Raw genomic sequence first — 20,931 nt, 5'->3', positions numbered from 1 at the left:
ATATATTAATATATAATTAGATATATAATTATATATTAATTTATTTATTTGTTGCAGAAAAGTAAAAAATAGAATATCACAGAAAAAACATCAGTCCAAATGAAAACTCTGAAAAGTCTGTCTGAAATCTAGTGTTTTAATAGTTTTCTTGTTTTTAGTGGTGATTGATCTAAAATACAGTTCTAGAGTTTTCATTCATGTTCATGCATTCATTTATTCATGTAACGCAAATAAAATATAGCCCAGTTATGCTGGTAGTGCAGCGACTATTGACAAATATATCCCCATAATATATCTCCCACAATTTATATCAATTGCAACATTTATTTTCTAATGCAGAAATTTCTATTTACAATTTTGTAAATATATACAGAGTGAAAGAGAGAGAGAGCTTTGAGTGGTCAGAAATGTCAAGAAGGGCACTGAATTATTCCATATTGTGTAAATTTGTATTGTTCTTTCGATTGTTCCTTCCTTCGATCTTTTTTTTTTTTTTTTTTTTTTTTGCGCCAACCTTGATTGTCAACATTTAACGATATCTTTGAACACCTCGGAACTATTTTCCCCCTGAAACACTACGGCAGACTTTAGATGCGGACATCTTTATCATCTTCCGGCATTCACCGGTTGGGGTATTTCGCGTCATATAATGACCATTGCTGAGGCTGGAGGATGAAGACTCCTGTATAATCAATTAATAGTGTGGTGAACTTACATTGTTAAAATGCACCCCCAGATTCTTTGCAGCGGTTCATCAGCGAGTGTCGCTTCCAGAAGGATCCGGAGTACTTTGGGTGCTGTGCTGGGAAGAAATGGCTGGATGTGGAAAACACATGAGGTCAAACTTCACAAAACATCTTCAGGTAATTTGCTTCTTTGGAAACAAATCCCACTGTCACATTTCCATGTATCAGAGGAATTTGTTTCATAAACAGACAATGCCATTCAGAAATATCTAGTTTATTGACTTTGCATCCTTGAAAGTGTGACGCCTGACTTCAAGCACTCCTCTAGTGTCCATGTATGAGGCATAAAGTCGTAACTATGACGTAATAACTTAAGACAATGCACAGATTGAACCTCCTGGTCATATAGTCTACAATGACTTATCTTGTAACCTTTGTACTGCTTTCTAAAACCTTCTCATGTGTCGATCCATATTCCTTGTGCTATGTTTGGAAGCCGGCACAGATCGAAACATAAACATGATTTTTTTAAAAAAAAAATTTCACAGAGTTCAAAGTAAAATTTCTAAAGGAAGTTAAAAAAAACAAACCTAAATTGGAGCTAGCATTGATGAGCATTGTTTAACTTGTTCTTTGTAGGTGATTCATTGAAGATCGGAGAGATCATTTATAAACTTAAAACACCCAAAAATCCAGAACTTGTTCCTGTCAAACACAGTATGTAATTTTGACTTTTACCCTCAGAAAACATGCAGTATATGTATTATATTAGAAAGAAGTATGTGATAATGTATTTTTTTGTTGCACATGTAGTTCTCGATTCTCCTCCACAAGCAGTGGCTCATCACCTTCGATGGATTTTGCAAAAGGACCTTTTAGGTCAGGATATGTTTCTTATTGGTCCCCCAGGACCTCTGAGACGATCCATAGCTATGCAGTATCTGGTGAGGCAAATGCATGACAAAATGGGTATATTCACAAGAGGTGTTTATTTAGAAAGCTGCAGTTTAATGTCTAATATTGTTGAAATGTTTGTTTACTAGGAACTGACTAGACGTGAAGTCGAGTATGTGGCCCTGTCGAGGGACACCACAGAGTCTGACCTGAAACAGAGGAGAGAGATCCGTTCAGGGACAGCCTTTTATATAGACCAGGTAGCCACAGGAGACGTGCTAATACAGTAATGTCACTGACTCAATGTATATCACTGTTTTCGTACAAATTTAAAATATATACTATATCTTGGATGTGATTTCCTGGTGACTGGGAATTTGTTTCCACAGTGTGCTGTCAGGGCAGCAACACAGGGTCGAGTCCTCGTCCTGGATGGGCTTGAGAAGGCTGAAAGGAACGTTTTGCCTGTGTTAAACAACCTCTTGGAAAATAGAGAGATGCAGCTAGAAGACGGACGATTCCTGATGTCAGCTACCCGCTATGACAAGCTGCTACAGGTCAAAACTTAATACGGTTCATATAAACCTATTTAGGTACAGTTTCTGGATGCCTGAAAGTGCCATGTTCATCTGCTAAGATATGTTCTGTATATGTGTGCAACAGTGTATACATATATTCAGTGTATACATCTATATACCATATTGTTTTTTTCAAGCATTATGTAATAAATCTTACTTTGATGCATTGCAGGAACATACAAAAGAAGTGCTGGACAGTTGGAAGATCGTCCGTGTGAGTGAGGATTTTCGAGTCATTGCTCTTGGCCTTCCTGTCCCCAAGTACAAAGGCAACCCCCTGGATCCACCTCTACGCTCTCGTTTCCAGGCCAGGCATATTTCATACTTACCATTCAAGGTCAGTACACATTGTCTGTTTTGTTAAAAAGCCCCACTGCCATATTTTTATTTCTCTTACTGAAGCCTTGGAGATTGTAGTGTTCCATTCTGCCTATTCTGCATATTCTGAGCTCTGTTGCAAATAATTTAAAAATTCTGTTTGCACTTTATATGTAGGGTATTTATGTCCAAAGTGTCACTTTTTTCAGCGTTAGACTCTTTGTTAATTTATAACATGTTTCTTTTGACTTTGGTCCCGCTCACCTTCAGTAGATTTTCTTCTCTTGGCCCAACTGATGCTCAGAAAATTAATTGTAAGTTGCTCTGCTTTTTAAGGACCAGTTGGAGCTGCTGTACAAAGTAGGAACCAACGTTGCTTCAGAAAGGCATGTAAAAGACACACAATAAAACCCCCAAATATAGTCAATACTATGATAATAATAGTAATAACTGTAATATAAATAGTAATTTTTATTTTTACTAAAAGAACTGAGTGTTGTTTATTATTTATCCCAATAAATAACTTAACTGTAATATGTGATACTTTGATGCATTGTGTGTTTCAGAATATCCCAGCTACTGGCTGCTGCTACTACGCTGTGCTCACAAGAGTCTTCCAGTATTGGACTTCCTGACTTTCCAGTGGATAATCTGCTTCCTGCTCTCCAAGTGCTAGTGAGAGCATTGGTTCACATCATGCACAATGTCTCACTTTGTTGAGGGAAAAGCCACATTTTCAGACATTTTATTTATTTATTTGCTACAGAACACTTTCCCAGTGATGTCATCCCAGCAGCTGGTACAAAGGCTTTACCCCTACAGCAACATGCTGAACAAGGAAGGGTGCACGGCTGTGGAGGGTGTTCTCAGTGTGAGATACAATAAAGAAAACCACTAAAAATGTTTTTCAGAAAACCCATAAGGATGGGTGCGTTCTTGGTATGATTTATTAAAGCCTCTTTATTTGCAGAGGTTTGAGCTCATGGATGGACACCATATTCCAGCCCCCAGCTCAGTTTTGAGTGTTGGCTCATCAAGCGATCTTGAGGGCCATGCAGATGTCACATTGCATGTTGCAGACAAAGATATCACCTTTCAGGTATCTGTCACCACTGTACAGCGATGAATCTTCTTAAAAACCAAGCTAAATTATGTTGGCCATAATTTTATGTGTAAATGCAGCAAAAAGGGAAAAACGTCTATGGTGGGGTGAATGCCCTTCAGAGGTATTATATATTCTGGAGGATGATTGCCACCATCTCTTGTCTCTAACTCAAGGTTCCAGCAGGCACCAAGCCGCTGAATCCAAACAAAAGAAGCAGTAACTTCATCAGTACACCCAGCCACTCCCAACTGATAGCTGAGATGATCCAGTCACACATGGGCAAAGATATGTGTGTGATAGGGCCCAAGGTATTTGACTCATAATGTACAGCTGTTGGTTTACATGCCGTACAGCATATTTGTGTACTTAATAGTTTTTGTTGCTGTTATTATATTCAGGGTTGTGGCAAATCGGTAGTTGCTCGAGAATTTGCTGAGCTGCTTGGTTACAGCATAGAGCCTGTGATGCTCTACCAGGTAAATAAAAACTCAATGTACGTTTGCACTATCGTATATGTATACATTTTTATTTACATAATAAGAATATTACTTATTCTCACACTAACTAGATAAAGATTTGCATATTCTCTGCTACAAATTCGGACACATCTACATTCAATTTTCAACTTGTTTGATTAGGATCAACATGACCATTTAAAATATTAGAGTAGCATTATTCCTGAAGCTAAAACACTTTACAGAACTCTCCAGAACATGTACGACTACAGATGCTGATATATAGCCTTATTTGTGACCTATTTGAAATGGGGAAATCAATACTTACATTATAATAAAGCAAGTCGATTTGTATGTTGCTGTTTGTTGACCTTTTTATTTCATCAATATTAATTTGTAGGACATGACAGCCAGGGATCTTCTCCAGCAAAGGTACACTCTTCCAAATGGGGACACAGCATGGAGGCCGTCTCCTCTGGTCAATGCTGCCATTGAAGGCAAGCTGCTGCTTCTGGATGGAATTCACAGGGTAAACCAGGGAACCCTGGCTGTACTCTCAAGGTAATTGTGCATGCATCTAAAATAGAGTGTTTATGTTTTCTAACTGCTCTCATTAATCACGTTGAGTTTTGTTTCTATATTTCTATATGTCCACTGCTGCAAATGAAAAGCATTGCCACATGTGAACGGTACATGTGTGCTTTCTCTTTCTCTCATCATAGAAGTCAACTTAAATGGAACACTGTGACTACTGTAGTTTATTCTGTAACACAAATGAAACCACATTTTCCAGTTGTTTGCTACTGAGAATGCTGACATAATGGTGTATTTTGTTCGATAAATGTTGCTGCTGTGTTTTGCATTTCATTAAAACAATACCTTTACAGAATATTGGGAAATTTGTGCAGGGCGTTCCCTGCCTCTTGCCAGGAGGCATCTTGGATAGCCTTTAACAGGACTTTACCAATAAAACACAAGTGAATTATTTACACACATACACAGATTTCGGAGTTTATTCAGTTTTTTACTTTTCCAGACTTCTTCATGACAGAGAGTTAGATCTATTTGATGGGACCAGACTGATGCGATGGGACAGATACCAAACGCTAAAGGAACAGCTCCAGTTCACTGATCAGCAGTTGCAAGAGAGGTATACGCACACACAACGCGACATGTAAACTAGAACCACCACTGCATTTGAACTGGTCATGGTGAGATGCTTCGCAGGGGAAGACAGATGTGGCAAGATTACAAATGCGTATTGGCTCTTACACAGTTTATACTGTGTCTATCCTTGGTGTACATCTGTTCACTGTTAAATACGTGGAAAATTGCAAGTCTGCTGCCTTTAGTGATGCTGAACTTTAGATTAAAAGCTGCATTGTTTTCTACCCACAAATGAGAATATTCTGGTCAAAGCTTCATGGATTCCTGCCATTAGGACAAAAGTAACTGTGAGGGATTTTTCACCCCAAGGCAACATCTAAATGGGGTCATTAGTGGTGACATAAAGAAAACCTGGCTTCTATGTATTGCTTTCTCAAAAGATGGATTCTTCAGACTGAATTTGTGTCAGATGATGAGCAGGTGATCCTATTACAGCAGCCTGTCCATTTGAACAGCAAGTGCCACTAAAGCTCAATCCAGTGGCCATAAAGAAAAAGAATCCCCTGTCAACAGCGCTGGGTTTTCATTCCTATATGCATTCATTCTAATCCTCTGACACAAATTCATTTTTATCATTTTCATTATGAGAAATAAGTTCAGATAAATTATGAATTCATCACTTTAATGATAACTGTCCCGTATTTCCAGGTCAATTCTCCCCATCCATCCATCTTTTAGGGTGCTGGCTTTGGCCGAGCCCCCCGTTGTAGGAGCCAGTACCAACAGCAAAAATAGTCAGCAATGGTTGAACGCAGAGCTGCTTCCAATGTTCTTGTACCACAGCGTCACTCCTTTGGCCAAAGCAGAGGAAATGGATCTCATCCTCGGACTGGTGAGACAAAGCTCCAAGTTCATGCATTTTTCTTGTAGATTTTTTTTTGCTAATTTATTACTTAAAAAAAGGAAAATGTTGCATTGACATAGGTATTTATACCCTTGACTCAGTGCTTATGCAGCAGTTACTACCTCCAGTCTTTCAGTATGATGCAACAGGTTTAGCACACCTGGATTTGGAGAAATTGTCAAGTTTGTTGGTGACTGATGGTGGACGGCCTTTATAGATTTATAGATTGCCATTGCAAAGGGTCTGAAACTGGACTGTACATAGTGATTTGGTGTCTGCAATTTTTGTTTCCAAGCAAAGCAGCACTCGTAATTCATTTGTTTGAAATTCCTACCATTACAAAGTTTTTCCATTTCATGTTTTGTCTTGTAGACTCCTAATGTTCCAACAGAAGCAGCAGAAAAACTATTACATCTCAAACACAGCCTTCAAACAGCAAATGACCCCACAGTGAGTGCAAGTGTTTGAGCATGTTCTTGAAGTTTCTGTGTGTGTGTGTGTGTGCGTGCGTGTGTGCGTGCGTGCGTGCGGTGCGTGCGTGTGTGTGTGTGTTGTTTAAGGAAATTTATGTAAAACATTGGTAAATGTTGTGTGTCTGCAGGCACAGTCTCTGGCGTCTTCTCTGTCCACCAGGCAGCTTTTGAGGATCTGCCACCGTCTCTCTCATTATCCCAACGAGAGCATCACTCATGCTGTCAATAAGGCTTGTCTGTCCAGGTTAACACAAATATCTGTTGTTTAGATGAGGCGAACAAATTGCGTGCAACAGTGATCCAGCATGTGAATGTGCATTTCAGGTTCCTACCTCGTCTGGCCCGTGCAGCTCTGGACAGAGGCCTTGATCGCAGCTCCATACACGACACGGTAGAATCTGATGAAAGCGTCGACTTGAGTTGTAAGTTACAGTTGTCAGAAATTTACAGAATCGGTTTAAGGTTTGTTTTTGTTCATCTTTGGTTCAATTAATTTGCAGACCTACCTATTTAACATTGAAAGCGATTTCATAGCCAAATGTGTAAAATTCATTCAACTCTTATAGAAACAGTTTGTGCAAACTGAAAACCAAAAATGTAATATATCAAGGATTAATGAAAAACATTTCTGTATGGAAAACTGCTCTTCTGTCCTGTCTGATTTAAAGGTTTAGCTTCCCTAGTTGAAACACACACACACACACACACACACACACACACACACACACACACACACACACAAAATGACCTTTTCTGTGCTTTGTTAGGCATAGTGAAAGATGGAGTATTGACTGTTGGGTCTGTGAGTGCTCCTGTCTACAACCCCAGTTTGAAAATTAAGGTTCCTGATGTCCTCTTCTTCAATAATCCTCAGGTAACTCAAAATAAATTGTACTTTACTGTAAAAAAAAACAACCTTAAAGGACAAATTGGTTGTTTTCTTTCTTTGCTCTTTTTCTTAACTGCATTTTCAAAATTCAAAATCAAATGACTTTGACTCAGGGACAAAAAAAAATGTGATCAGACATCCCTAATTAGAATAATAGCTTATCTACAAAATAAGGAAAAAACAAAATACCGTTAAAGCTCCTTGATTAGAAATGTGTCCTGTCCTAACCTTCTGTCCTATTCTATTTCTTTTATGTAGCATTTGAAGGTGATGGAAGACATGTTGAAAGACTTTCTATTGGGAGAGCACCTCCTCTTAGTAGGCAATCAGGTTGGTCATCTATTATACACCCTATGAGCATTTCAAAATATAAACTTAAACTATTTTCTCATTTAGGAATATATATATATATAATGGTTTGGTGATGCTTACCTACAGATAGAAGTCAACAATGCCTAAAACAAAGTATTGCACCCTTGATCAAAGCTGCAGTCGGTTTTACATTTATTAAAATCATAATAATCAGAACTAAATGTAGTTTATGTGATTGTAATATAAAAACACCTTTAATTAGCATTGTATTCTGATCTCAATAGCTGTGTGTAAGGAAGGTGGCATATTTCAGTCCTGTTAGAGGAGCTTACAAACAAGTTGCTTTGTTATCCTCCTTCCTTCCCAGGGTGTCGGTAAGAATAAAATTGTGGACAGATTCCTGCAACTGCTGAACAGACCAAGAGAATACCTACAATTACACCGGTGAGAAGAAAAGATATAATATTAAACACAGAGTTTCTCCCCCTGTTATGTGCTCTGGCTCTTTTCTTATTTAAATGCAAATACTGGATTGTGCTTTTGTTTCTCAAACCTATTTTGCTCCGTCTCAGAGACACAACCGTCCAGACCTTGACTGTGCAACCTTCAGTTCAAAATGGGATAATAACTTATGAGGATTCTCCTTTGGTCAGTCCCTCTCTTTCTCATGTTTTCTCATGCTGTTTCTTTTACGCTTGCTTGCACAATCAGGATACATTAATGAATTCTTTAAATAATATGTAGCATACGACTTTAATAAAATGTGTGTTTTTGCGTGTGCACAGGTGAAAGCAGCAAAATTTGGCCACATATTGGTGGTTGATGAGGCTGACAAAGCTCCCACTAATGTAACCTGTATCCTCAAAACTCTAGTGGAAAGTAAAGAGATGATTCTTGCTGATGGACGCAGAATCATTTCAGGTACACACACGCGCACACACACACGCACACTCTCTGGCAAGATTTAAAACATATCTGGGCCTGTTTCAGATATCGCTTATCAATTGAGTTAGATGTGCTAGAAAACAAAGTAAAATATTAAATAAATATATGAGTAAAATATTACATGCAGTCAAATTAAATTCTCACGATAAAACAAGAAAATGGGGCTGTTGTTCAGGGACGATAGAAGATTTGTCCAACCCTGATGTATCTGAACTGTAAACCTTTGTTTAAAGCTTAAAATAAATTTGAACATTCAAATGTAAAACATTTAAAGACAGAATGAGGGGCTCAGACACCACTTGAAGGGAAACACCAAGTAGAACATCCGGGCTTCTAAGAGTTCCCGTAGTTACAGTTCTGAGATCGACAGCCTGAACGAGAGGCCCCTTGAGTCAGCTTTATGTGGGTTCAACCGATACTGAGTAATGAGTGAGTGCGTTTAATACTGTTTCTTCTTCAAAGATCCAAGTGAAGCTGAGGGGAGAACCAACACTATAGTCTTGCACCCAGACTTCAGGATGATTGTACTGGCCAATAGACCGGGTTTTCCTTTTCTTGGAAATGACTTTTTTGGAGCTATGGGTATGTACAAGTGTGCCCACTCACAGATACATGGGATTGGAGTCATAAAATCAGGAATGCAACTGGTCATAAAATCTCTTTACGGATGATTCAAAGTGTTAACTGAAATTAAGTTTAGTTTTAAGATTTATTACATTGCTGTAAAACCAAACAACACAGCCTCGCTTTCAGTGTTTGTCAAATATTGGTACAGGAAGATTGACTTGTTATTGTCACCTGAACAGGTGATATTTTTAGCTGCCATTCTGTGGACAATCCCAAGCCCACGGCTGAATTATCAATGCTGAAACAGTATGGGCCTGATGTCCCGGAGGCTACCCTACGGAAACTGGTCGCTGTTTTTGGAGAGCTGAGGTCTATGGCTGACCAGGGTACAATAACCTACCCCTATTCCGTCCGTGAGGTTGTCAGCATTGTCAAACACCTTCAGGTAAGACGTCACATGGGAAGGTTGTTCAGCAGAACACCTTTTGTGTATTTGTTTTGCTTGTTTGCTTCCTGGATGTATTTATTTTTGTTTACTTTTGTCATAATTAGCTGTCACTGCTTTGACCGCTGACATTATTATTAGCACCCTTGTTCCACACTTAGCTAAAGCAATGACCCCCCTCCTGCCTTTCTGGGTATGATGCATTAAACCAGGGGTGGGGAACCTTTTTCATATCGAGGGCCATTTCAATTTTTATAAAGTCCTCCGAGGGCCATACTATTACGAACACATAGCTAGGGATGCAAAAAAAGACAAAAAAAAGTCTAGAACCACTGTGTTACTAAGTCTCATGATTGCTGCATTTGAGTTTGAATTATTTATTTAACACACATGCATATAAAATCACCAAAAAAAAATAGAATAAAATGACAAACAAGTAAAATATGTTTTCATGATCATACAATATAACAATAAATACAACATACAACAATAAAAAAAAGGTGCAGAGTTGAGGCAAGAGACCAGTAAGGGCCTGTTCGAGGCCTCTACTCACAAAAACTGCAATACAACAAGATAATCAAGAAAATAAATTAAAAGAAAGAAAGATAAAGACAATAATAATAACAACTAGAAAGCACTCGGAGAGCGCAGACCTCCGCCAAGCGCAACAATTCCTGGCATATTGTGATTTCCACCATAAATATTAGTCCCACATATACTTTGACTACATATTTAGATTCATTGACCATAAAAACATACCGTTAGCCACTGGAATCATAACAATATATGTCTTAGTTCAATAGTTATTCACGAAAGAAAATTCACACTTTGAAACAATTTTACGTTGTCCGGCGCGAGCGCCTCAGCGGCGGCTACGAGGCACGTTCACGTGAGGTTTCAGCTTCGTGGCTATTAATTCACTCATCACAAAACTTGCACGCGTAATATTCTCTCTGTCGGTACATGGTCGTGTGAAAGCTGCTTGTTGAGCCTCCAAACTCCGACGAAGAGCGTTAATTTTATCCAAACGCATCTGTCCTTTCAACACGTCGGGTTTAGCGTGTTTCGCTATGCATTTGTCGTCCGTGTCAATCAGTCCAGCCCACTACGTACATCACATGCTGTGTTCACTGACCCTGACCTTGACTCGGACATAACATAACCGTCTGTTTTATCTCAGAAAACGGGAAAATATTTCCTCTTGTTACGAAAGAAATTTCAGGACACGAAAGGCAAAAATACGCTACCGCTGCTACTCGCAGCTCGCGGAGTTTAGCGAACGGTCCCACTGTATAAGTGCACATATAAAATATAAAAATCTTATTGCATTGCGGGCCGGTAGAAATGGTCTCGTAGGCCGTAAACGGCCCGGAGGCCGGGAGTTCCCCACCCCTGCATTAAACCATTCTTCACTGCAGACCTTCTCGAGCTCTGGTGTTTAGATGGCGATGATGGGTGGTAGCTATTTTGTGTCAGGGCTCTGGCTCTGGTACTCATGTACATTTAAAGTGTACCAGTTGGTAAATAAAAAGGTTTTCAGGGGTTTACCATTAATTTTGGTGGGTTAGGGGTAGTGAAAATAATATAAGCATTAACAAGATATCTGTAGTTCCCTCTGATAAGTGTTAGTGATAGTGTTCCCTTTGATAAGATAAGATAAAACTTTATTGATCCCACATCAGGGAAATTCACGTGTTACAGAAGTAGCCAGTGGTATACAGTGGTTTGTGTTGCCATGTCTTTAACTTTGTGGTTTCTGTTGTCTTTCCCATCTTCCACATGCTTCATTTATTCATTAATTTATCTTGCCATCATACATTTCTTCCATCTTACTCCTTCTCTTCTTTCCTCTTCTTCCGCCTCTTTTTTGTTTCCTAACAGAAATTCCCTCATGAGGGTTTAGCCAATGTGGTGTCCAATGTCTTTGACTTTGACTCATATAACAAAGACATGCGAGAGGTCGTGTATGAAGTGCTGCACAAACATGGGATTCCTGTTGGAGCCAAGCCGACTTCTGTCAAACTGGCCAAGGAGTAAGAAATCATGTTACTTTTCAATAAATTCAAAATGGCTTCTCCTAAAATAGCTACACTTGATCATTGTGCTCTGGCCAGTGGTTCCATGCAGGACTGTTTTCTTTATTTGCGGAGAACCACATGAATTGGAAGCATCCGTTAATTAGTCTCACAGCCTAGTATAATCCCTACTACAGTTGTGTTATCCCAACTTCTCTGAAATAAGAACACCAGTTTACCACCCATTCTGTCATTATATGCAAATGTGTCTAAAATAAAGTAAAATATGTTTTACTTCTGTGTCGTGGGCTTTTATTTCAAACAGTCAGAGCAATGAAAAAATTACTGCCTATTATTGAAATTTTTATGATGGGAAGCTTATTTTGAAGCTCATATTGTCATAAGGGCACTTCTCCATTGTATCCTCAATATTTAGTGTCTGAGGACCCTCTGCTATCACAATTTATTTTAAATTAGAGAAAAATACAGGCTTTTCTTATTCTGGTACTAATACAAGATTGATAAATTTTACTTTTGGGTCATTGAAACTGGTGAAATATTTTTATGGAATGTAAAATCACAACAGATTTAAGTGCACTATAGCTAGCACATCAATTATTGTATATCCCATGAAATTACAGTTGTGAGACTTTTATTCCTTAGGTTGCCTCTGCCCCAGATCGAGATGACCGGCCACTGGACAATAAACCACGGCGGCAATGATTCTAGAAAACTGCTCTGTCCAACGGAGAAGCACTTGGCAGAAATTAAGGTAAAGACAGAAAGGCTGAGTTCCATCTGCAGCCAGTTTGTTTCCACCTCTCTCATGTGTGAATGTGACTGATGACCACACACGGCAGAGGTGTTTGTTGTTTGATGACCTTAACTGATCTCACTCTCTGAATGATCTTTTATTAACATGATCCATGTTATGGTAATGTTATGTCAGTTATTATATTCCATCATTTGTGTGCTGTCTCCAGGGCCCTGTGTTTCTTCGTGTTCAGTCTTACCCCTGCCGAAGACAGGAAAGTAGAGCTTTAACTTTCGGTGAAGAGAAAGCTCACTGGCAGATTCCAATCAATGAAAGCAACATCATCTGTGATGTCAAGACCAGAGATGGTATACACAAAATTACTGTCATTACTAACAGAAACCCACAGTGCACATATTTAGGATTTTTCACGCTCCTTTGTGCATTAAACAACGGTCATTAGTTTTAGTCTCGTGTTTCCAAGCTGTAGGTGAGTTAAGCAACTGTGAATATTAAAGACGACGGCCTTGCTCTCCCTGTGTGGGGATAGTTTAGGACAAATTAAACAAAGGCTTCTGACATATTATTGTCTGCAATGAATGACATCATTTGAGACAGTTCATGACCATCTGTCATTTTGCAGATGTTCTGTATGTTGCCACATGTAATCCAGTGGCGTTGTACTCCATGAGAGAACACGGGGACACAATAAAATACGTTGACCTGTACGACGTCTTCCCCAAGACCATCAGTGGCGTCTGGCAGCCCTGTGTCACCATTGCACCACTGGGGAGTCCTCTGGATGGTCAGGTGGTTCTGCATGAAGAGCAGGTAGGCACACAACCAAGAAAAATTCCAGTTCTTGTATCATCAGATTACATTAAAGTCCTTTCACACACCCATTGTTTGTCACCAACGGTACTCATGCCTGACCACCAATGAGTACCCTGACTGGTCTGTGGGCATTATACAAATTTTAAATTGTGAACGGTATTTAAGTTTTTTGCTCATCTTGATCTTTTGCGTATTTGAACTGCCAGCATCTTGAATGCAGTATTCCACTTTCATTAAATGCGTTTCCCACTTTGTTTCCCATCTTTTTGTATTAGACTAACACAGTGCTCCATGTGGACTTGGTGACAGGTGCTGTGCGGAGGCTCATGTTGTCTCCACACACCGATCCACCGTACACCAAAGCCTCCAGCTGGTGGAACAGTAAAGAACAGCAGGTATGATGTCACTGTCTGCGTACTGGACTTAATCTAGAATGGACTCTTGAAACAAAATGTGAAGATTAGTTTAACAATATATTTGCCTGATCATATGTGCATGCATTCAAACTCTTGTTTACAGGGAGGACATAAAATGTGTCATGAATTTGCTCATAAGAACTGGCTTCTTTTCTATAAGGAATACAGGTAAATTGTATTGATCTCAATTGCCAGTGCATCCCAATGAATTAGAGCATCATCAAAACGATTGGATTCTTTGTTGCAGCAACCAGTTAGAGATGTTAGATGTGCTGAAGGCCCAGGTTCATACCATCTCGCTTCCCATCAAGTTGAAGTGTGTGTTTCTGGTAGCAGAGGACCGCTGGCTTTTACTGGAGAGCACTACCAATAAGTAGGAGCAACATTCAAACGAAGCATTCAACCAATTATTGAGTTTATATATCATGGTGCACTGCATATAACCCTAAAAAAGGAAGTTCCTGATGACCAAGGCAACTGCTGACTCTGATGTATATCAGCTCCACAGCATCAGTGAAGACATCTCAGTTGGCCCTGGACATGCAGACAGCTCAGGTATTTTTATTACCAAGGCATTAGATATAAAAATATATAAAATTTAGTACATACATTATGACCCTTATACCCAAGTTTCTGTCTTTAATCCTCATCTGTCTCTGAAAAAAATCACATGGTCTGAAGTTAGTCTGAGAGCTGTTTTCGAATGTGACAGGGTCAGTCAGTAAGCATCTAAATATACAGTATATATCACCCTAACTGTATGGTTTAATCATATGTCCTATTCAGTTCAACAGCATAATACTCAACCAAGAGTTGATCCTGAAGTGTGGTCTTTGGCATGTATATAATTGTCAATAGAAAGCACACTTATAATGTGAAAGGCCCATATATGGCTAGAAAAATGCTATCATCATGTTGTAGTCGTATACCATTTCAACGTATTCCATTTCAACACTTCTTTCTCTTCCTATTTGTATCTTGCCCCCACCTGCCACCGCCACCCCTACAGATGATGTGCCCTTACCTGACATGGTGTCCTGTGAGCAGTTGCCTAATGAGAACCTCAGCATCGCTATAGGCCAGAATATAGCTTTTCCTAACCGCGTACTGATGGACTCTGGGTCATTTGCTCAGATCATTGTGGGCTTCCCAGATGCTGTGGTGAGAGTACACCAAAATACATCAAAATGCATTTGCTGATGTGGATTGCTTGAATCGCTACTTCATGTTACAACAACAAGAACATAGTGTTATGTGCTGTTTACTCAGTATGCCAGAGATCAAATTAAACTTCTGGTTTTTTTTGGGTTCAATAATGCTTGTCCTTCTTTAACTTTTTCATTTCAGTCTCCTATTGAGATGTACAGCTTTACCAGACCTGTTAATCTGACATCAATAAAGAACAATGACAGTGGGCCACACACGTTCCTTAGAGGAGGTTTTCGTACCAACTCACCCAGACGACAGAACTGTGCCAGTTTGCTTTCAGCCAATCAGGTCATCCGGGCTCTTCCACCGAGCAAGGTGCCCCTTAAGGATGTCTACCCTAGAGGTCAGAGTTCTACATTAAAGAGCTGAGAGCATATCAGGAGTGACTTTTGAATACATTTCATATCTTCATTGTGCTGATTGGTTGTCTGGTTGGACCTCCAGATGTCACGCCTCCAATGACGGCAGGGTACCTGGAGGTAGTTGATCTGAACTTCAAAAAAGTCAAATATGTTCCTATCCCAAGGTGAACGGGCAACAGTTTTTCATAAAATAAAAGTGCAATGCTTTATAGTCTATTTGAATGAAATATTTCTTTGCGATTTGTAGGTCAAAGTCTGTATCACCATACACCAACTGGTTGAGCAAAGTGTCAGAGACTGATGTGGTGATGGCTGTTTTGGATTCTGGAGCGGTGGTCACCGTTGATATGGGCGGGGAGGTGCGGCTCTGGGAGACAGGATATGAATCCCTGCAGCGATCACTGACCGAGTGGAAGAACATGATTGGAACAGAGAGACCAGTACAGGTATCATCATAGCTGTGTCTGGGAAGTAAATGAGACAATCTCATCTGTTGGATGAAACCTTTTAATTCTCTGGAGTTGGTTCGTGGATTATTGTCTTGTAAATTTGTTAATTTAAAATTATATAATCTGCTGTGAGTTCAGGGTTGCTAAATGGTAAGCGTTGAGTTAAATTTGCCATTTACAGTTTAAGATTTACCTCTGCATCAGAACCAGAATTCTCAATCTCAGCAATTGTCTCTCTTTTAAAGAGCCAGACAATGTTTTTATAGAGATTTTTCTAAATGGAAATGGGAAATAAAATGTTCTTGTAAATTCTTTCTTTCTAAGACACGGAGACATTATTTGTAACTAAAATACAGGTCAGAAGCTCCAGCAGTTGTTTGTGACTCTCTGCACCTGCACACATATATTCCATGGTTATTATTTTCTAATTCAGGTCTAAGTGATCACATAATCACTCACTCTTCTCCTGTCAGATTACCGTTGAAAAAGAGAGTGGCCAGGACGTCACTGCCCCCAAACATGGCAAGATTGACCCCAACAATGCTCCTCATGTAGGTGGAAACCAGTGGGCAGGGGGCACAGGTAACAAGTGCTATGTAGTGTTTAATTGGGTACCTCATTAATCTACATATTTAATTTATTGTCATCATGTGTGGATTTGTATTGTGCCTAAGTGCTGTATGGTGGTTGGATCCCCTGTTTACAGGTGGCAGAGACACAGCAGGGCTCGGAGGTAAAGGTGGTCCCTACAGGCTAGACTCGGGTCACACGGTCTACCAGGTCTCCCAGGCTGAGAAAGACTCCATTCCAGAAGAGGTCCGCAGGGCAGCCAGAGAGATGGCTGAAAAGGCCTTTAAAGACAGGTAGGTGTTTCAGCACCAGAAAATACAGCCAAGCTATGGTTAATGTTATATAAACCTGCTTAGGGTGTATGCACCAATCATTTCCAGAGTTGAGCATCCCTTAAACAAGCCTTTCACAATAAAAGCTAAATATTATAGAAGTTACCTATGTGTTAGTGTTCTCTCACATCCCAATGTTGTGAACAATTTTTAATAAAATTTGGATTTAAAATGAAGGATTATTCCTCATGTGGGAATGATGTATATACGTAATTATATGTTTATTATATGAGTATTTCATGTTAATACTCTTTGTGAGACTTTTTCCTGCCTTATTATCGTCTGTTCTTTAGGTTGAAAGAAATTGATATGAGTGAATATGATGCTGCCACATATGAGCGCTTCTCTAACGCTGTCCAAAGACAGGTTCAGTCTCTCCGCGTCATTCTGGAGAGTTTACAGGTAAACTTACTTTGCTAATCTTTTATTTTCTAATGCATGTGTTTTTCCACAGTTCAGGTTTTCACATCCCAACGCTGCATGTGAAACCCCCATCTCCACAAAACAGTCTGACCCAGGTAGACTCTGAAACGTGTCATTAACATGCACGTGTGTGTTTTCAGGCTAAAGGGAAGGAACGACAGTGGCTGAAAAACCAGGCTACAGGAGAACTGGATGATGCTAAAATTATTGATGGTCTGACTGGAGAAAAGACCATATATAAACGCAGGGGAGAGTTGGAACCAGAGGTGTGTGCCTTTGTATTTGTGTGTTTCTATGTCAGTGTGTATCCATATGCCCTTGTTTCTACACAGACTTCCGTTCATATGAACAAAACAGAAACACACATTAAATGGTTCCCACTTTAGTTGTACCACACACATATCACAGCACGTATAACCTTCAACCCTATTTTAGCGCCAAACATCACACAGACGTTTGACAATTCAATTCTGTCTTGATAACAGTGCGTACTTTGTTGAATATCATCGCTAGTTAAAGTATTTGCGAAATGTTCTTTGTTTATTTTATCCTTTTTTGTATAAACCATGTTTACAGCTAGGAAGCCCCTATCAGAAAGCCAAACGTTTACGGGTGTTAGCTGATGTGTCAGGCAGCATGTACCGCTTCAATGGTGTGGACAGCAGACTGGAACGCTCCATGGAGGCCGTGTGCATGGTGATGGAAGCTCTCGAGGGTTTTGAGCCCAAGTTCAAGGTGAAAACTCGAACTCAAACATAGGCTACATGTAATTATGGATTTGCCCAACATAAACAAGAATACAAAGAGAGAAAGCACTCTACATATAAACAGAGAAACCAAAATAGAAGCATTGCTATTGCATAATCTGACTCTCAAGAGCCTTGGCTTTTTTACATTAATACAGTTTAGAAAAAAACAAATTCAAATCTAATGTCCTTAAGCCAGAAACAAACAGCAGGCAGAGTTATAGAATCTATAAGACTCGTAGTCATTGCGACACTAGTTTAGCTGCATAAACTTTGTATTCTGAACCTTCTTTCCTGTAATATTTTGCTCTGTGCTAGAACCTGGTTAATGAATTCTTATATTTCCTTTATTTAAAACTGCTTTCTCTGTGCAGTATGACATCGTCGGCCACTCTGGAGACGGCCACAACATTGAGTTGGTGAAAGCAGATAAAATACCCAAAAACAACAAGGAGAGGCTCAAAGTCCTTAAGGTACAGATTTAGGAGGTTTTCCAGTGGCTTCCTCCTAAAAATACATTTGAAGCTTTGATTAATATATTCATTTTGTAATGATTTGACTCATCCATAGGACAATGTTTAGAGGGTGAGAAGAGTCATGTTAATGTTTGTTTTGCCCTACAGATCATGCATGCTCATTCTCAGTTCTGCATGAGTGGAGACTACACTCTGGAGGCCACAGACTCCAGCATCAAGGACTTGGCTCAAGAAGAAGCTGACGAGCACTTCCTGGTGGTGCTCAGTGATGCCAACCTGGAACGCTATGGCATCAGACCGGAGCGTTTAGCCAATGTTCTAACCTCTGACCCACAGGTCAATGCCTTTGTCATCTTCATTGGATCACTCGGTGATCAGGCACAAAGGTGAGAAGGTGGGGATGAGGGAAACTGTAGCAGTGGTGAAAACCAGACTGGAAGGTGAAGAAGGATAGCAGCTGAGAGAAGATATTCCTGTTTATGCAAAGAACAGATCAGATTACGTGTAAACTAATATGGGATTTTTCTTTGTCTGAGGTAATGTTTAACCACTTTTTTCACTTTATTGTATTTCAGACTCCAAAAGACCCTTCCAGCAGGGAGAACTTTTGTTGTCATGGACACCAAACAAATCCCTCAGACTTTGCAGCAGATCTTTACTTCCACGGTGCTTTAACAACCGAGGACCTGGCCTGTGTGCACAGATGGGTGTGATCACAGTCCTCACATCTGGAGAACATACAGTCATCCACGTGAGCATGAGAGAGAAAGAGACGTCAGTGAAATAGGTTCTGTCCACAGCTCGCTGTGCTGACGGAGGCTTTCAGTACGATGGTGGGTTCATGGGTCAGGCTGAATCGGTCCTCCGCTGTCAGAACTCATTTGTGACTTGCTGTTCATTCAAGCCATCGCAGTTCACAGCTGAATGAGTTTGTGTGTGGCCATCCTGTTCGTTTTAGTTGGAGCTACTTGAATTGTTTAATGTTTGTATTCTCGATCACATAGTCCTCACAATTGTAAAAATGATTAGACTGGTTTTTACACAGGACAGAGACTCTTTGCTTCTGTCCTGAAATGCTTTGATCTTGGGTTGATACTAAATGTGTAAATCTGGTGTTTTACAGTAGGAACAAGCTGAGCTTAATTTTCAGTCCAGGATTTCGGTCCATCTCAAAACCTTTTGACTGTCTACAACCCCCCACCATCAGAATCAGTACAAGTTACTACACACCCAGGCAGGAAACTCCAAACAACTATGTTTATACTAGAGAGCTGAGCCAGTGTGCTACTGGAATCAAAGCAGTGACACTCTTCATACTCACACATCGATCTGGTCAGAGTTAATGATCCACTTGGGTCTGGAAAAGTCACAAGTGGAGAAATAGTGGTCTTTTACCTCCCTGCTGTGGGGCAGCAGAACCGGTGTAGATATGAGGAGGTCACGGCATTCGAGGAGGAAAACAGCCCACACCTGTAACCAACTTCAGATAGTAAATGCTGTGAGGTATTAAAAATCGTTTTGATGGTAACTTGATGCTAACCCTAACCTTTAACTGCTGCTACATTGCTCTGATTTTATTTAATCTGAAATGTTTTTATGTAATTACAAATAATAAAACTAATAAATAAAAGAGGCATTTTCTGTTTTATTACATAATTCACATGTCTGCAAAATCGAGGGTTTATAAATGGGGCCCTGAAGAGAATATAGACAATGTGGGGTTGAAAATGTCTCTGAGGACGTAATTTACACAATTCTGGAAGACTGCAGAAGCATCTGTAAGATCAAATAGCATTATTAGCTTCCACTGTACGTAATGGACACAAGGAGTGTTCAATAGTCTTCCACACATCCTGAATCAAAACAGAAACAAAAGATCATATGTAACCATGTGACCAAGGGTATAGAAGGAGAATTTAGTGAGAATAAGTAAGTTCTTGTAGGAATAAATAATAGAGCCAATACAAAGTATTTGTTTGTTGAATCATTTTAGTAAATGATAAGTAAATAAAACAAACAAAAGACAACTCTGTATTCCTGCTATGCTTGATCACCCCGATAAGAAATTTGCAGGTGAATTATCGTATTAATTGATTAGGGTTTGCAGTTTATTCCTATACAACAATCCCAAAAGGTTTAGACACATTTGAGCTTATTACTGCTCTTTTCTGGTTGAGCTGGTGCGTCTTTAATTCATCCTGGACATTATTCTGCTGCCCAGCGTTGGGATATGTACAGTATATTGAGCTTAAAAATTCCTAACTTCATGACTTCATGACTTCTGTCTGAACCCCCCCACAATGAGAGCAGAGCAGATTAGAATCCAGCCTTCTCCTCTTCTTTGTGAGCCTTCTCCTGGTTTTATGGCTCATTGGTAATGATCATGGCATCGATGATAACTCTAAATAACAGTGATTAAGTGCGTGGCATGCGTGCTAAACATGTACAGTGTAGAAGGCCCACGCTTGCATACAGAAGGTGATCTGTGTTGGAACAGTCTTGGTTGTGTCGAGGTCGAAGAAAGATCCAAAACAATCACACTCGCAATTGCACTGGGGTCTTCTTAAGTCCCGTTTAATGAGAATAAACCAAACACGTAATAGGGAACACGATCCCTCACTTGTCAAAGCACACAAAACGAAATCTGTTAAGAATCAACTCGAATAA

The 20,931-nt window shown here is 39.7% G+C and overlaps 1 protein-coding gene across 1 annotated transcript; it reads left to right on the top strand.

Moving 5' to 3' along the window:
* Positions 1 to 601: 601 nt before the first annotated feature.
* vwa8 (von Willebrand factor A domain containing 8) lies at positions 602 to 19,894 on the top strand. Its single transcript, XM_003976030.3, has 45 exons — positions 602 to 863; positions 1,326 to 1,403; positions 1,500 to 1,630; positions 1,730 to 1,840; positions 1,970 to 2,137; positions 2,331 to 2,495; positions 2,813 to 2,862; positions 3,043 to 3,151; positions 3,243 to 3,347; positions 3,447 to 3,575; positions 3,755 to 3,889; positions 3,980 to 4,057; positions 4,437 to 4,597; positions 5,073 to 5,186; positions 5,852 to 6,035; positions 6,420 to 6,497; positions 6,649 to 6,764; positions 6,845 to 6,942; positions 7,288 to 7,394; positions 7,668 to 7,739; positions 8,089 to 8,165; positions 8,294 to 8,369; positions 8,507 to 8,642; positions 9,129 to 9,248; positions 9,473 to 9,678; positions 11,560 to 11,711; positions 12,357 to 12,465; positions 12,677 to 12,815; positions 13,091 to 13,278; positions 13,557 to 13,676; positions 13,801 to 13,865; positions 13,945 to 14,070; positions 14,152 to 14,252; positions 14,707 to 14,858; positions 15,045 to 15,249; positions 15,351 to 15,432; positions 15,516 to 15,714; positions 16,191 to 16,299; positions 16,424 to 16,580; positions 16,913 to 17,021; positions 17,183 to 17,308; positions 17,619 to 17,777; positions 18,163 to 18,261; positions 18,412 to 18,650; positions 18,840 to 19,894. The coding sequence occupies exons 1-45, from the start codon at positions 725 to 727 to the stop codon at positions 18,937 to 18,939; spliced, it is 5,679 nt and encodes a 1,892-aa protein (XP_003976079.2). The 5' UTR covers positions 602 to 724; the 3' UTR covers positions 18,940 to 19,894.
* The last annotated feature ends 1,037 nt before the right edge of the window (positions 19,895 to 20,931 follow it).

The sequence above is a fragment of the Takifugu rubripes genome, chromosome 1 (assembly GCF_901000725.2).
Source record: "Takifugu rubripes chromosome 1, fTakRub1.2, whole genome shotgun sequence".
NCBI lineage: Eukaryota > Metazoa > Chordata > Actinopteri > Tetraodontiformes > Tetraodontidae > Takifugu > Takifugu rubripes.
Note: the sequence above shows the minus strand (reverse complement) of the source record. Positions and strands in the feature narration are given on the sequence as shown.

Bases quoted from the DNA above. Each gene is read 5' to 3' on its own strand.
- vwa8 (XM_003976030.3), top strand. From the start codon at position 725: ATGCACCCCCAGATTCTTTGCAGCGGTTCATCAGCGAGTGTCGCTTCC. The intron at 15,715-16,190 runs GTATCATCATAG...TTCTCCTGTCAG, and splicing joins GAACAGAGAGACCAGTACAG to ATTACCGTTGAAAAAGAGAG. The intron at 18,262-18,411 runs GTACAGATTTAG...TTTGCCCTACAG, and splicing joins AGAGGCTCAAAGTCCTTAAG to ATCATGCATGCTCATTCTCA.